This window comes from Juglans regia, chromosome 4 (genome assembly GCF_001411555.2).
Source record: "Juglans regia cultivar Chandler chromosome 4, Walnut 2.0, whole genome shotgun sequence".
Taxonomy (NCBI): domain Eukaryota; kingdom Viridiplantae; phylum Streptophyta; class Magnoliopsida; order Fagales; family Juglandaceae; genus Juglans; species Juglans regia.
This window is the reverse complement of record NC_049904.1, coordinates 1,931,008-1,944,854: the sequence shown is the minus strand read 5'-3', so window position 1 is coordinate 1,944,854 and position 13,847 is coordinate 1,931,008. Positions and strand designations below refer to the sequence as shown.

At 35.4% G+C, this 13,847-nt stretch overlaps 1 protein-coding gene across 1 annotated transcript; it reads right to left on the bottom strand.

The window, feature by feature from the left end:
- Positions 1-710: 710 nt before the first annotated feature.
- Positions 711-3,648, bottom strand: LOC108995118 (protein yippee-like). The gene is made up of 6 exons (XM_018970621.2): positions 3,461-3,648; positions 3,094-3,240; positions 2,128-2,171; positions 1,385-1,493; positions 1,212-1,267; positions 711-1,140 (listed from the first exon to the last, which is right to left on the bottom strand). The coding sequence occupies exons 2-6, from the start codon at positions 3,187-3,189 to the stop codon at positions 1,056-1,058; spliced, it is 390 nt and encodes a 129-aa protein (XP_018826166.1). The 5' UTR covers positions 3,190-3,240; positions 3,461-3,648; the 3' UTR covers positions 711-1,055.
- Positions 3,649-13,847: the final 10,199 nt, after the last annotated feature.

The window sequence follows — 13,847 nt, the reverse complement described above, 5'->3', positions numbered from 1 at the left end:
TCTAAATTTCATTTTAAAAATATCAAAAAATCAGACCGGACCGAATCAGAAACTGGTAAAATCGAAAGTACCGGTTTAGGAAAATAACCGGTACGTAATTGGTTTTGAAAAATACAAAACCGATACATACCGATTCAGTCCTAGATTTTGTCCAAAACTAGACCGAACCGGTTACACTCTTAACTCTACGTAAAGGTAAAAATACTATTCATATGGAGAGAACATCAGAAAAAACAGTAATTGTACATGAAAGGGTAATTCTATTTGTGTTTTATAAAAGAGTAATGTTAGGCTTCTACCCAATAGTGATCGTTGAGCATGCCACTTAGGTAAAACTCATGTATTTTATTTTTTTACATTTTTTTAATATTTTTAAACATTTTTAAAAAATAAAAAATATATATTAATACACTAATAGTCACTTCTTTAATCAGTAAGTAAAAAAAATTAAATATATGAACGATCAAAATGAGGGATCAAAAGGAGAAGATAAAGTAGTATTATTCTATATAAAAAACAGTTTGTGTAGATGTAACAGTTCTCTCCCTCGTAGAAAGGGCTACGTACAAAGCCCGAGTCCAATCCAAGTAGCAACTGTGATGACCACGATGCATGTCAGGCCCAAGAAGAAGAAGAAAGCCTTAATGGGCCAGACAGGCAACATGCATAGCCAACCTCCCCAGTTTCACCAATCAACCAACTTGAAAATATGAGCAGAATGAGTTCAGTGAGATACTATACTGGGTTAGGCTCCTAATTAGACTAATTAGTAGTTTTCAAGAAAACTAGACATAGCACTCGGCAACAGTGCCACGTTATTAAATGCAAAACATGAACAAAAGTTCAATACTAACCAAAATTATAAATTATAGAAATGGCATTGTTCTAATACTATCTGCCTTGTCAAAGAAAAAAAATACCATCTCCTAAACTCATCTAGGATGGTGAAGATACCAAATGTGAACCCAGATAGCAGACTCAGACAAGAGCATAGGGTGCAGAGAATTTAAACTAAAATCAGTAAAACAGTTAAATAACTTTCAAAACTTGACTATTCAGGCATCATCAGCATCGCTTCCACCAACTTGAGGTTCCTGACTTGACATGTAGTTGCTTCCATTAGGACCCAACACCTTAAACCTGCTCAACATTAGAAAATCAGGTCCCTTCAAAAGTTTTAGTTCAACATCAACAAACAATGATTGGTTTACCTCTCGAGGATGAATTTCCCCTCCTTGTACTTCTGGCTTTCTTCATGTGCAGCTTCCTGAAAATAAGTAGCAAGATTTTAAAGAGAAACCATTAAAAAAAAAAAAAAAAAGAAAACCGGAGTAAGAAGTGGAGAAAGATTTTGCAAGCCACTAAGCATAAATTTAGATCTTACATATTTCCAACCCACAAGTGAGCCACATCCTACACAAAAAATGTCAACAACAGTGTGCAATCCAGTAATCATCAAACGCTCTTCCTTCTCTCCAACCGTGACATTCACACTGTCAAAGCAAAATGTTAATTGAAGTATTCATATGTAAAATAACTAGTATGAGCAATGTTGCAGTTGTTTATACTGTGATGATGAGGTTGGTAGCACTATGGAGTTTATGCAAGTGATGATAAGTTTGGCCATCTACTATTTACACGCAGCATTAATTAATATGAAGAGAATGGTAAGAGGAACGGTAGAACTGTTGTACATCATTGTTTTGTCTACCCACAGGCAAGCTTTTTCAACTCATTCATAGGGATGAGGTCCTTTTGGCTACTTCATTGCCGACTGGGTTTTGCAGCATTTCTTTTCCCATATCAATTAGCATTGATTGATGAGAAAAAACACTTTGGAAATAGAATGACTGAGTAGAACATTTGGGAATCATTATCCATTCAAGCAGCCTCTCACACCAAACAGCCAGATTTTCATCAGAACCAATACAATATCAATAAATGGTTTATACCAATTAGCAAATTTACTTATAAAAATCACTCGATGCATGTATAACTTTGATTGAAAATGTAGCGATATTCAATATTCAATAACAGTAGAATTGTTGCACAAAAGGAGATTCTACTTCGCACACTGGGATGGTTAATGCTAACTAGTAACAGATGTCAAAATTAAAGAACACTCACACTTTATCAAATAGATAAGCCTTGCCATGCCTGCAGTGGAAAGTCTGAGATACAGAAAAAAAAGGGTTAGAGCATTTGCAAGTTGTTCATTCTTTCAGATATGATAGGATTTGAAACATAATACTGAAGGGAATGGAATACATACAGCAAGTGTGAAGAAAGGATCAATACTAATCAGAGAAGACATAATTAGAAGACAATAACTGGGTTAAAAAAACCCAGATCTCTGGCGGATAACAAAATTTGAAGAAAATTAAATAGCCTTTTAAAAAAGACTCATTTGCCTATGCTTGACCTGAAGTTAGTGGCAAATAAAGATATCGACATATTCACCAAAACTGAACCCAGACCCCATGTTTCTGCATTTGCACCGTGTATGACAGTAGTCACAATGGCTTTGCACAGCAAGATTCTAAATGGTATGCCCACTATAATTACAGATAGACCCTATTTACACAATGTGTGAGATCCAGTATATATCACTTATAGGATAAGGTTAGAGGATCAATATTGAGCATTCTAATACCAATCTTCAGCCGCCCACTTTCAACAGGCCGTTTGAGAGTAACAAAGTATGGCATGGAAAGCACAATAAAGTAACTGGGTAAATCGCAATTCTTCATATATGAAAACACGAACCAATATTTTAAGGGGGGAAAGTAGAAGAGAAATAGAAACTCAACACCAGCACAAGCCTCCAAATTAATAAATTAAAGCTTCCCTCCCTTGTTTTGTTCCTATTTTATTTTTTTTCTTTTGTTCTTTAAACAGAATATGGGGTAAAAGTTTTCCCTGCACATTCCATGTAATTCTTCATTGGGAAGTAGCACAAAGTTTTTGATGAAATGAAGTCAGACATTAACAAAACACGACAATGCATCATTCGAAATTACGCGAGCATCCAGATCAAAAGTGCAAAAAGACCAAACAACCGGCTTCAGACATTACAGGGAAACAAAACAAAACCTTGGAAACAGTATTTTTAGAAAGGGCGAGGTGTGTTTTGCAGTACTTGCAGCTATAGAAGCTTCCTTCAAGAGTGATCACAAATAGCCTTCCCATATCTCTATTTCAGACCAGTCGCGTACACAATTAAAACGCTTTCTTTTTTCCCTTCAAAGCATCAGAAACCGATCTCCATGTTAGACAAAAGCATTAGACTAACAAAACCCATAAGATAAAAATTGACAAAAGTCGATGAAAATAAATGTAAAACGACACAGAACAACAATCAAATAGATGGGCAGTTCACATTGCAGACTTGTTGTATGTAACGCAGAGAAAGATGACTATGAAGAGAAAAGGCAAATTGGGTTTCAGTTTTGATCTCTACCAGGAGTTGCGGAGGGAGCACGAAAGCAATCAAACCGTACCACTGAGCCGAGGACGTGGGTCTATATCTATATGCAATTTTATTTACACGGTAGTGTCCGAGTGAAATTGGGTTTCTCTCCTCCAATTTAAGAAGGCCCGAATCCCGCTGATCGATGACACTTGCTTGCTTAAATACTGTTCCATACTTCTGTTTTCACTTTTCAGCCGACCAAGGTGAGTCATTATATTATGAGTAGTGAATAGTGATACAGCCCCCGATGAGGGCTTCCGCTGGGGGCTCCCGTTGGGGTGCATGTTGTTTTATATGTATTTTTTGTAAGTTATTTTTTATATAAATTTTTTAATATTTTAAAAAAATAAAATAAATTTAAAATATTATTAAAAAATATTTCTTTAATTAAAAAGTAAAAAAAAAATCATTAAAAAAATATTTCTTTAATCACGAAATAAAATAAAAAATTTGATTAAGAAAATATTTTTTCATAATATTATAATATTATAATATTTTTTATTTTTTAAAATATTTAAAATTATTAAAAAAATAATGTAAAAAACAATTTTTAAAAAAATACATAAAAATACACTTTAGAACCCAACAGGAGCTCCCAACAAGAGCCCAGCAGGTGATCCAGCATTTTTCTTATATTATACTTTCAAATCAAATTGGTGTGCGTACTCTACCTCAAATCAAATTTTTTTTTTGGGTCTTTTGTCTGAGTTCTAGATTTTTTTTTTTTTTTTTTTCAAGAGAGTTCTAGAATTTAGGACTGAAGAAAAATAAATACATAATAAAGTACGTTAAAATTTTCTTCATTGCATTCATTAAGAATGGTAGAAAATGGAAATATAATTTTTTTTTTATTTTCTTTAGTTCAACAGAAAAAATTAAGAAATTAATGAGTACTCTATATTAAATTTAATATTGTCCATAAAATACTTCATTTACCATGTGCTTATAACTTAATAGTCTTTATTTTATCATATATGTGGCAAAAAATAGTAGAAAATTGAGATTATATACATGAATTACATGTTTATTGAAACTATTAGACTTGTATATATCTTATTTTTATCAAAACCAGTAAATGAATTAATATTTTATACTCTTTTTTTCATGATATCAAATGCTTGAATTTTTATGATCTTTAATACTTTTTATCAACATTAAAATAACTGACTCAAAATTGTCATGAATTACCCGATTTGTTGAATTGGTTCTTATCCAATTCTGATTTTTCATGCCTCGCTTGTAATCATATTGGAAGGGCTTTAATATCATCATAAAGGGCTTGCAGGGTGCCACCCTAGGTCTGGGTCGTGAAGGCCCAACAAGCCACTTAAGGCCTAAACACCGCCTGACCTTATATGGCTCAAATCAATTCATTAAAGGGAATGCCCGCCCACTTATTCCGAGACCGTTAAGATATTCACTTATTCAGAACAAGTTAATAGTCCAAAGGAATTGAGATTCAAATTTCCAATAGTAGACGAGGTCGTTAATCCGAGTGATCATAAGAAGACAAACCTTCTATTTAAAGGGGTCAGGTATACTAATGAAACACTGGAACATTTTGTCTCTAAGACTACTCATATCATTGCTGACTTAGCATCAAAGGGTTTCCTTTTCACCCCCAAGCCCTCTTACTCTTTGGTTGCAGGAGGTCGGGAGTGCATAGCAGTGAAACACGTCCTCAACACATATTATTTTATTTTACATCATTTAATTGAGTTATATCACATCATGAAGAAAATAGTCATGGATAAGATTATTTTTAAATAATGATTAATGGGCTATATATATTATAAGCCTTATAATCATATTAACTTATGTTACATTTTGTATGATTGATTCATATCTCATCATGATCAAAAAATTCATGTATGAAATATTTTTTCATAATGATTAATGGATTAATCTACATTCAAACTTGTCGTGTGCTGTCCACTATATTACGTAAGTAATTTTCAACAATAATTTAGCCATTTTATTATAGGCTATCCATTGCAATTTGTTTTGGAAACTGACACTTAAATTCTTGAACATCTTAATTAAAAATTATCAATAATTCTTAATTTAATTTCAATAAAAATTCTAAATTTCAAGAAATAACAAATAAATAAATTTTATTAATGTTTGTTAATTAATATGATTTTCAAGTGGAATGCTCCATAAAAGAATTCATTTATTTTGAGCTTTCTGTTTTTCCAATTCATGAGATTCACTCCGATCAATGACCATAGAGCCACTTTTTTTAATCCCTTTAAAATTATTTAATTTTGGAGGAGGAAAGTTAGTCTACGTTTGAATGTTGAACTGAGTTGAGTCGAGTTAAGATGGTAAAATATTGTTAGAATATTATTTTTTAATATTATTATTATTTTAAAATTTGAAAAAGTTGAATTGTTTATTATATTTTAAGTTAAAATTTAAAAAAATTGTAATGATGAGTTGAGATGATTTTAAATTCCAAAAGTATCCTTAGTGAAATGTGTAGTATAATAAATAAGAACTTCCAAGAAGAAAAACACGTATTTCTTGCCCCCATTTATCAAAATCCTGACTCCAACGTCCCTGCAACAAAGAAAGGCAAAAGAGAATGTTCAAGCAAACCCCAATCTAATAATAATCTAACTCTTGCAGTGGGATATCAGAAACAATGTGAGCCAAGAAAAATGAATGTTTTCCTTGGAAAAATTAGATCAACAACTGAAATATTAGTCTGTCACTGCAACAAAATCGTTAATTTGTAATCAATTATTTGTTACAAAAATAATCATTTTTTATTAAAATAAGTATATTCTGGTCACAAATTAATAACTCGTCACTTTCATGTGATGTGCAAATTAAGAGACAACCAAAACTAATCCAGCATCCATGCCCATAAATTGACAACGGCTAGTCTTCTTCCTAAAGAGCCATCTTCTTCTGAGGAGAAGAGATTGCAGCCTCTGCTCATTATACAATGGAAGTTTCAAAACTTGAACACAGCCCCATATTAAAATTCTTCCTCAGCAAATTGTTTGAGAAAGAGAGAGAGAGAGAGATAGAGGGAGAGCCAAATGAAGAATGCAAACAAAGGGTTTTATTTGAGATTTCACGCATGTCCTTTCTTTCCTAATTTCCCGTGTTTTCCTTTCTTATGTTTTCATTTCTCTCCACTATTTAACTCCTAACATATATGGATTCCATTGTAGAAATTGGTTTGAAATTTACGACGAGTTTCCAAACTTCAATTTTCGTTTCTATTATATCAATTGGATTGATCTGATCAGTTGGACTTCAATAGGCACTAAAAAAAGGATTTGGTGGCATTTCTATTATCGGCATTTATAGAGATGCCAACACAAATAGTCATTCACCAACATGTATGCCTTTACGCCGGTAATTAAATATATATTTGTTGGCATTTGCATAAATGCTAATAAAATAAGAGTTGACGTTCTTGCATTAATCGGCAATAACAATAAAAATAACTATTTCATAATGTTATAGAAATATAAAATGACATTTTTATTTGGCAGATCATCCCTTCTCACTACAACAAATACTTCTTTTTCTCGCGAAGAATTGTGAGAAATGCCTACATTTTTCAATAAGATTAGTGCGAAAAAACAATTATTTCACCGTGGGAAATATGATAGCCATTGGTAATAAATCATGAAAAAAAATTATTTCCACAAAACTGTTTTGTGGGAAATGATATTTGCAGCAAAATACGAAGAAATATTATCAAAAGAAATAATTACTTCTAGCAAAAAAAAAAAAAAGTATTTTCTATTAGTTACTAATCGCGACAAATGTTTAAAGATTTCAAAAAAAAAATGTAAAAGAAAGAAAATGATATTGAGAACAAACAAAATCGAAAGAAATGGTCTAATAAAAGTTTTTATATATATATATATATATATATATATATATATCTAAATCCTAAAGATCCAAATCACACTCATAACAATTTAAAAAAAATATATAAAATTGTGCTAACATGTTCACAAGAAAAACTTCTAATGAGAAAACCCAAGAGCTAGAAAGAGTTTAGTGCTATGGTACTAATGAGAATATTCAAGGAGAAACAATTTATAAGAAAAACTACCACTTAGGGATAACAAGAAATCTTCTTTCCTTTCCTGCAATAAGATAATAAGGCACAAAAATTAACCCACATCAATCAAAACTTAAAAAAATAAATAAATGAAAATGCAAGACTAACCCAAATAAGAAGGCATAAATAAATGCAGTAGCAGAGAGTACTCACCTAAAAGTCATTTTTGTCACCAAAAAAGTTGTCTTCAACAAAGTTTTGCTTGCCGGTCGTAACATGAAAAAGGTTTGTTCTTTTTCCACGTATTGTTTTTGTGTCACTAGTTAACTATTAGCCACTGAAGAGGAGAAAATATTTAAGCCCATCCCACCAAGTCACCACTAAGAGACAGGAGGCAAGGGGGACAATGTTAGGAGTCAAGTGAGCAGTGTTAAGAGAAAATGGGAAAGGAAGAGGTGGTCAAACATGCAAAGCGGACTTCCCTCACCACTACCGAGGCACATGCTAGAAGATGATCAGATAAAAAGCAAGCGGCCAGACAACGAAAGAAGGTTCAAGATTCAACTTCAAATTCATCTTCAACATGTCGAGGGGGAGCTCCAGTGGGAGATCTTCTCCAGCAAATATATTCAAGATCTCCATTGTACAATGAAAAATGAGAGGCTATATGAGAATGTAAACAAAGTATATTAGAGTGGATTTCTCCTCCCCAAACGTCCGTGTACATAGACATTATGCCGAATCACGTAAATCTTTGTGTCTCAATCTCTTTACTTTCCTTGCATTTGTTTTGTATACACCACCATGGATGTACGCACCGACACCATACGGCCTCACAGGACCACTGTCGGGGGCACAAGACCACACCGATTGAGGCCTGAATCGTCATAGTAGGCTAGGAATGATTCTTTCTCTCATTCCGGTCTCTTGTACGATTTTTTACACATCAACAGTGGCGCCATCTTTGGGATTTGATTCACTTTTTACACCGAAAGTGGGAGAATGACAATTTTCTAGTACGATGAATAATCTTCAAATGAACAAATGAAGCTTTCTCTAGATAAGTACTCCAAGTTTTCCTGCCTTTATTTTTATTAACGACACCATCCCAAAAATCAGGTGACTAAACTCTTCCTCTCCCATGTAGTTGATGATATTGTACACTTAAGTGCCTGCATGTGGCACTTGCAACTCAAGTGACCATGCTACTCATCTTCGTGACCTAGGGGGCATAGTTTATGCACGAGACACATGCGCGTAGCATACGCACTGGTGGAAAAATATTGTGCACTTAAATGCACAGTGCCTAAATCCTTGACAGAATACTTTATGCACAGTACACAGGCACATGCATAAGAGGGTGAGCACTATGCACTTAAGTGCACAATGCCATGCCTGTTGGCCATGCACGTCCCAATTGTGCACATCATGCACAATAAATACAGTAAAACAATATGTACACAAACACAGTGGGCAGGTTAAGTGCACAATACCCACGTACGTTAGAATTGTGCCTAGCACGCACAGTGCACAACTGGTGCACTCGGGAGCCTCGCGTCAGCCCGCCGAGAGGTTTGGCGGCCACCACATGGACCGTCAACAATTTCTGTCAGACACATGGTGGCCCCGACCGATGGGGTCATACCCAAAGTTTGGGCCGTGCACAACGGTGCATGGCAGCATGCACCCAGATGAGCCCTAACCCTACTTTGGCATTGCCAGGGGGCTGCGCTGGTGGTCACCATACAAACTCCCGGCATTATCTATCTCATTGGAGACGGTCCACAACCACTAGGCCACAGCTGGGACCTTGCCACACAGCCAGGTGCATGTGGCTGATATCTCCCAAGCCCAGTCGCCCCGTGGCACAGTAGGGTTGTCGGTGGCCACCATGTGGACTGCTGGCATGTTCTATCCCTGCCTAAATGCCACTATCACGCTCCAACACATGGTGGGCAACAGCGGCTTGAAGCCACGTACCCAGTGCACAAAACGTGCACTAGACTCCTCGGCCAGCTCACGACCAAGGTCTCCTCGCCCACTGGAGGACCGCCACTACTCGGTCATGCACCACAGCTAGTGGTCTCTTCGCCCACGGCCATGCACCATGACCATTGGTCTCCTCGCCTACGGCCATGCACCTAAGCCAAAGATCTCTCCTCGCCCACAGACATGCAACTCCACGGCCAGGCAACCCCTCGCCTACGACCATGCACCATGTCGAGGCCACCCCTTGGCCCATTACTCCACAGCCGTGAACTCGTCGACCACGCCAACCACGGGTAGGACTCCTCTACCAAGAACCTTTCTCGGCCACCACATACATCTCGGGCAAGTTTCTCGGTGTCACTTCCTCACCAGCCTTGGCCGGGATCACTCTCCTCTATCACTCGGCCTTCATCAACTGCTCGCCACGTCCTGTGACATGTTGCTCAACCATCCAGTGGCGAGCACCCCTTTGCTCGGCCACCCAATAATGCACATCTCAGCCACATGCAAAGGCACACGGGCAACCGCTCGGCCTGAGCAAGTACTTAGCCTAGGCAAACACTTGGCTTGAGCAACTGCTCGCCCACATGCACAACTGAATCGCCTGGAAGCACCTCGACCATAAGCCTCACGGTCGCACAGGAACATCCCGACCCCCACTCGACTCAGCACATTGCATGACCCATGCCACATGCTTTACTAGCCACTCCTCGGACAGAAGCTACTTACCCAGCTGCTCATCCAAAGTCTTCTCGCCTAACATACTCATGCAACGAGCTCACCCAAGTCTGCTCGCCAAAGTTATGCTTGAGTTTGCTCAAGCATAAAGCCCCTTGCCCCAACTGCTCAAGCAACAGACCACAAGTCACAAAGCCCCCGCTTGAAAAATGAAGCTAGTCGGCCGCGTTTAGCACAACGAAATTCACTTAGCGGTAAAAAAAAATTAATAAATGAGAGAGTGGAAGGCGAAGAAATTGCAACCAGTTGCAGGCAATTTTCAGTCAAGCAAAAATTGACTATAATGACTAAAACTCCCCGGTTTGTCTCTCTCAAAATTTGTGTGAATTTATTTCTACTGACAAAACTATTTCATGTGGTGTACAACACCGGCCATATAGCCCCACTCGGGCACGACCTAGACGTCCCAATATAATTCCGTCGGGACAAATTGTTTTGCACGAATGCTCATGCCCCCATGGTCACCTCACTTGGCGAGCAATTTCCCGACAACTAACAACCAGTGTTTAAGCGTGTGCTACGCATGTAGAACGTGCACCATACATGAGCCATGCATGGTACATGTGATGGAGAACAAAGAACAAACCTGCCTCCAGCGCATGTTGCATGGCCCATGCAACGCGCTCTACCAACTTGCTCGCTCAGTGTGCTCCACCAACTTGCTCACCCAAGTCTACTCGGCCAATTTCAGTCAAGCAATAATCGATTACCACAACCAAAACTCTCTGAATAGAGTGGAGATTCATAGAAGCAATTATGAAAGGCAGGGATTTGGAGATAGATGGATCAAGCTAATAATGGAATGTGCTTCCACAATGACATATTCTTGCCTTATAAATGGATAGCCTGGTGAAGTCATAAAACCAACGAGAGGTATAAGGCAATGAGACCCAATATCGCCTTGTCTATTCATTCTTTGTGCTGAACTAAATTCCTTAATTGAAGAATCTGACTATAGGGGTGAAATAAAAGGAGTTGCAGTGAAAAAAGGTGGAACTAGCATCAATCATCTGTTGTTTGCAGATGATTGTGTTATATTTGGAAGGACAACAACCAGGGAGTGGTAGAAAATAAAAGAGATCCAGCGTAAGTATGAAAGAGCATCAGGCCAATTGCTAAATAAACAGAAAATAACTATGTTTTTCAGTTCCAACCCTGCAATGAAAGTCGAGAAACAAATATTGCCAGAGGAAGGTATTACAATGTGTAGTAGCAATGATAAATACTTAGGTTTACCAACCATAGTTGGTAAATCAAAGTATAACACTTTCATGTTATTAAAAGATAAAGTGTGGAAGAGAATTAGTAGTTGGAAAAATACATTCCTGTCTCAGGCAGGAAAATAAGAGATGATCAAACCAATTTTGCAAGCATTAGCTACATACTCAATGAGTGCATTCAAGATTCCTCAGAAATTATGTATTGAAGTGTCTTCTATGCTGCTGAGATTTTGGTGGCACTAGGGGTGTAAACTCAAACCGGCAAACCGGAAAACCAGATCGGACCGGACCGAACCGGACCGGTTTTACAGGTTTTGAATCGGTCCAGTCCGAAATAGGTTTTTAAAATGTAAAAACCGGCCGGTTCCGGGATTTTTTGGACCGGACCGAACCGGACTGGACCGGTTGATTAAAAGAATAAAAAATAATATTTTTATATATAAGTTTTATACAAAATATTTTTTATATATTAAATATTAATATATATAAGTTTTATATATAATGTATAATTATAAATTTTTATGTGAAATTTTATATATAACATATATATTCATAGATGAAATAATTTCTTATTATAATTTATAAATTATTACATAAAATATTAATACTAAATCACTAAAAGTTTATAACTAATATTAATATATAACTTATAACTATACCAATAGTCTAATATTGATACTATTTTATAGTCTGATATATTAATAAAAATATAAAACAGTTTTTTTTAAATCAATTTTTTTTTTATAAACAAATTTTTAATAACAAATTATAAAATTTACATTAAAAAAAAACCGAAAAATCGGACCGGACCTGACCTGAAACCGGTAAAACCGAAAGTACCGGTTTAGGAGGGTAACCGGTGCGTAATCGGTTTTGAAAATACAAAACCGGTACATACCGGTTCTGTCCTAGATTTTATCCAAAACCGGACCGAACCGGACCGGTTACACCCCTAGGTGTCACCAAAAAAACAGTGAGAGAAAGATTATATGGAGGAGCTGGACAAAGATGAGTGATTCAAAACAAAGGGGAGGACTAGGATTCAGAGATCTTGAAAGTTTCGTTATGGCATTATTAGCAAAATAGTGATGGAGATTGTTGAAGTATCCTAACTCGATGGTTGCCACAATTATGAAGGAAAAACATTTTAAGAATAAAAAACTATTAAATGCAAAGCTAAGTCTTAGGCCTTCTTTGATTTGGAGAAGTCTAATCTCATCACTAGAACCGGTTAAAATAGGTTTGGAGTGGCATGTAGGGAATGGGAAAAGAATCAAGATATGGAGGGATAAGTGGTTGCCCATACCAGCTTCTAGTATAAAAGTAACTAAGAAGTTTAGTATAATAAATTAATAACACATAATACAAATTTAGTAAAATATAATAACATGTAATTAGACACTAAAAATAATATGTTATACTATAGTATGATAATATGTAATTAGACACTATATTACACTATAACATAAGTCTAAAATAAAAATAAGTTAGATATTTATATATAAATAAATTAGCAGTGAATAATTTTGTTTTAGTTTTTAATTTTTTCAAAAAATTGAAAATTGAAATCTCACAAAATTTTTTTTTTGAATGAGCTAAATATGAAACTAAAAAAATAGTTTAAAGCTGAAAGTTCAAATCTAATTCCGCTCCAACTCCACTCTAACAAATCAGAGTTTGATCAAATCCTACACAAATGAGTTCAAATTTGGACTCATACAAAGTTAAAGTTGGATTTAAGAGAATTCAATTCCAACTTAATCGATGCTTACCCTTGGTTGCATTACCATAATTTTAGTTTATATTTATTGTAAAATAAAAAAAAAAAGGAATGCTACACTACTTCGTCAACCTTCACATATCATTTTTTTTTTAATTTTTAAAATTTTTAATATATTTTTTTAAAATTTATTCTTTTTAAACTAATTCAATTCTTCTATTTATTATTTATATATTAAATATTTATTAAAAGAAAAAAATTAAAAATATATATAATATGTGAAAATTGTATGAATAGTAGAAAATTATTTAGATTTATTTATAAATTCCACTTGGGTGGAAAAGTGTCCTGACATGGGGTGAAAAAATTTCGCGCGGAAACTCGAAAGTTGAAGGTGTCAAATCCCGAGCAGTTCGAAGTCATACAGTTCTGGAAATTGCCACGTGTCAGCTGTTCTTACCAGACACAAATATCTCCCACGACATCGCATTCCCCCGCATAAATATCACGCACCTTTGATCCTGAATAACGTATTTTTTAATAATAAATTAAAGTTTATTATTAATAATTAAAAAACATATTACAAATTTATTTTATAGTTATAAACATCATTTTTTTATAATAAATAAATTATAATACAACGTATAAAATCATGACTCCGAACCTTTGCAACCG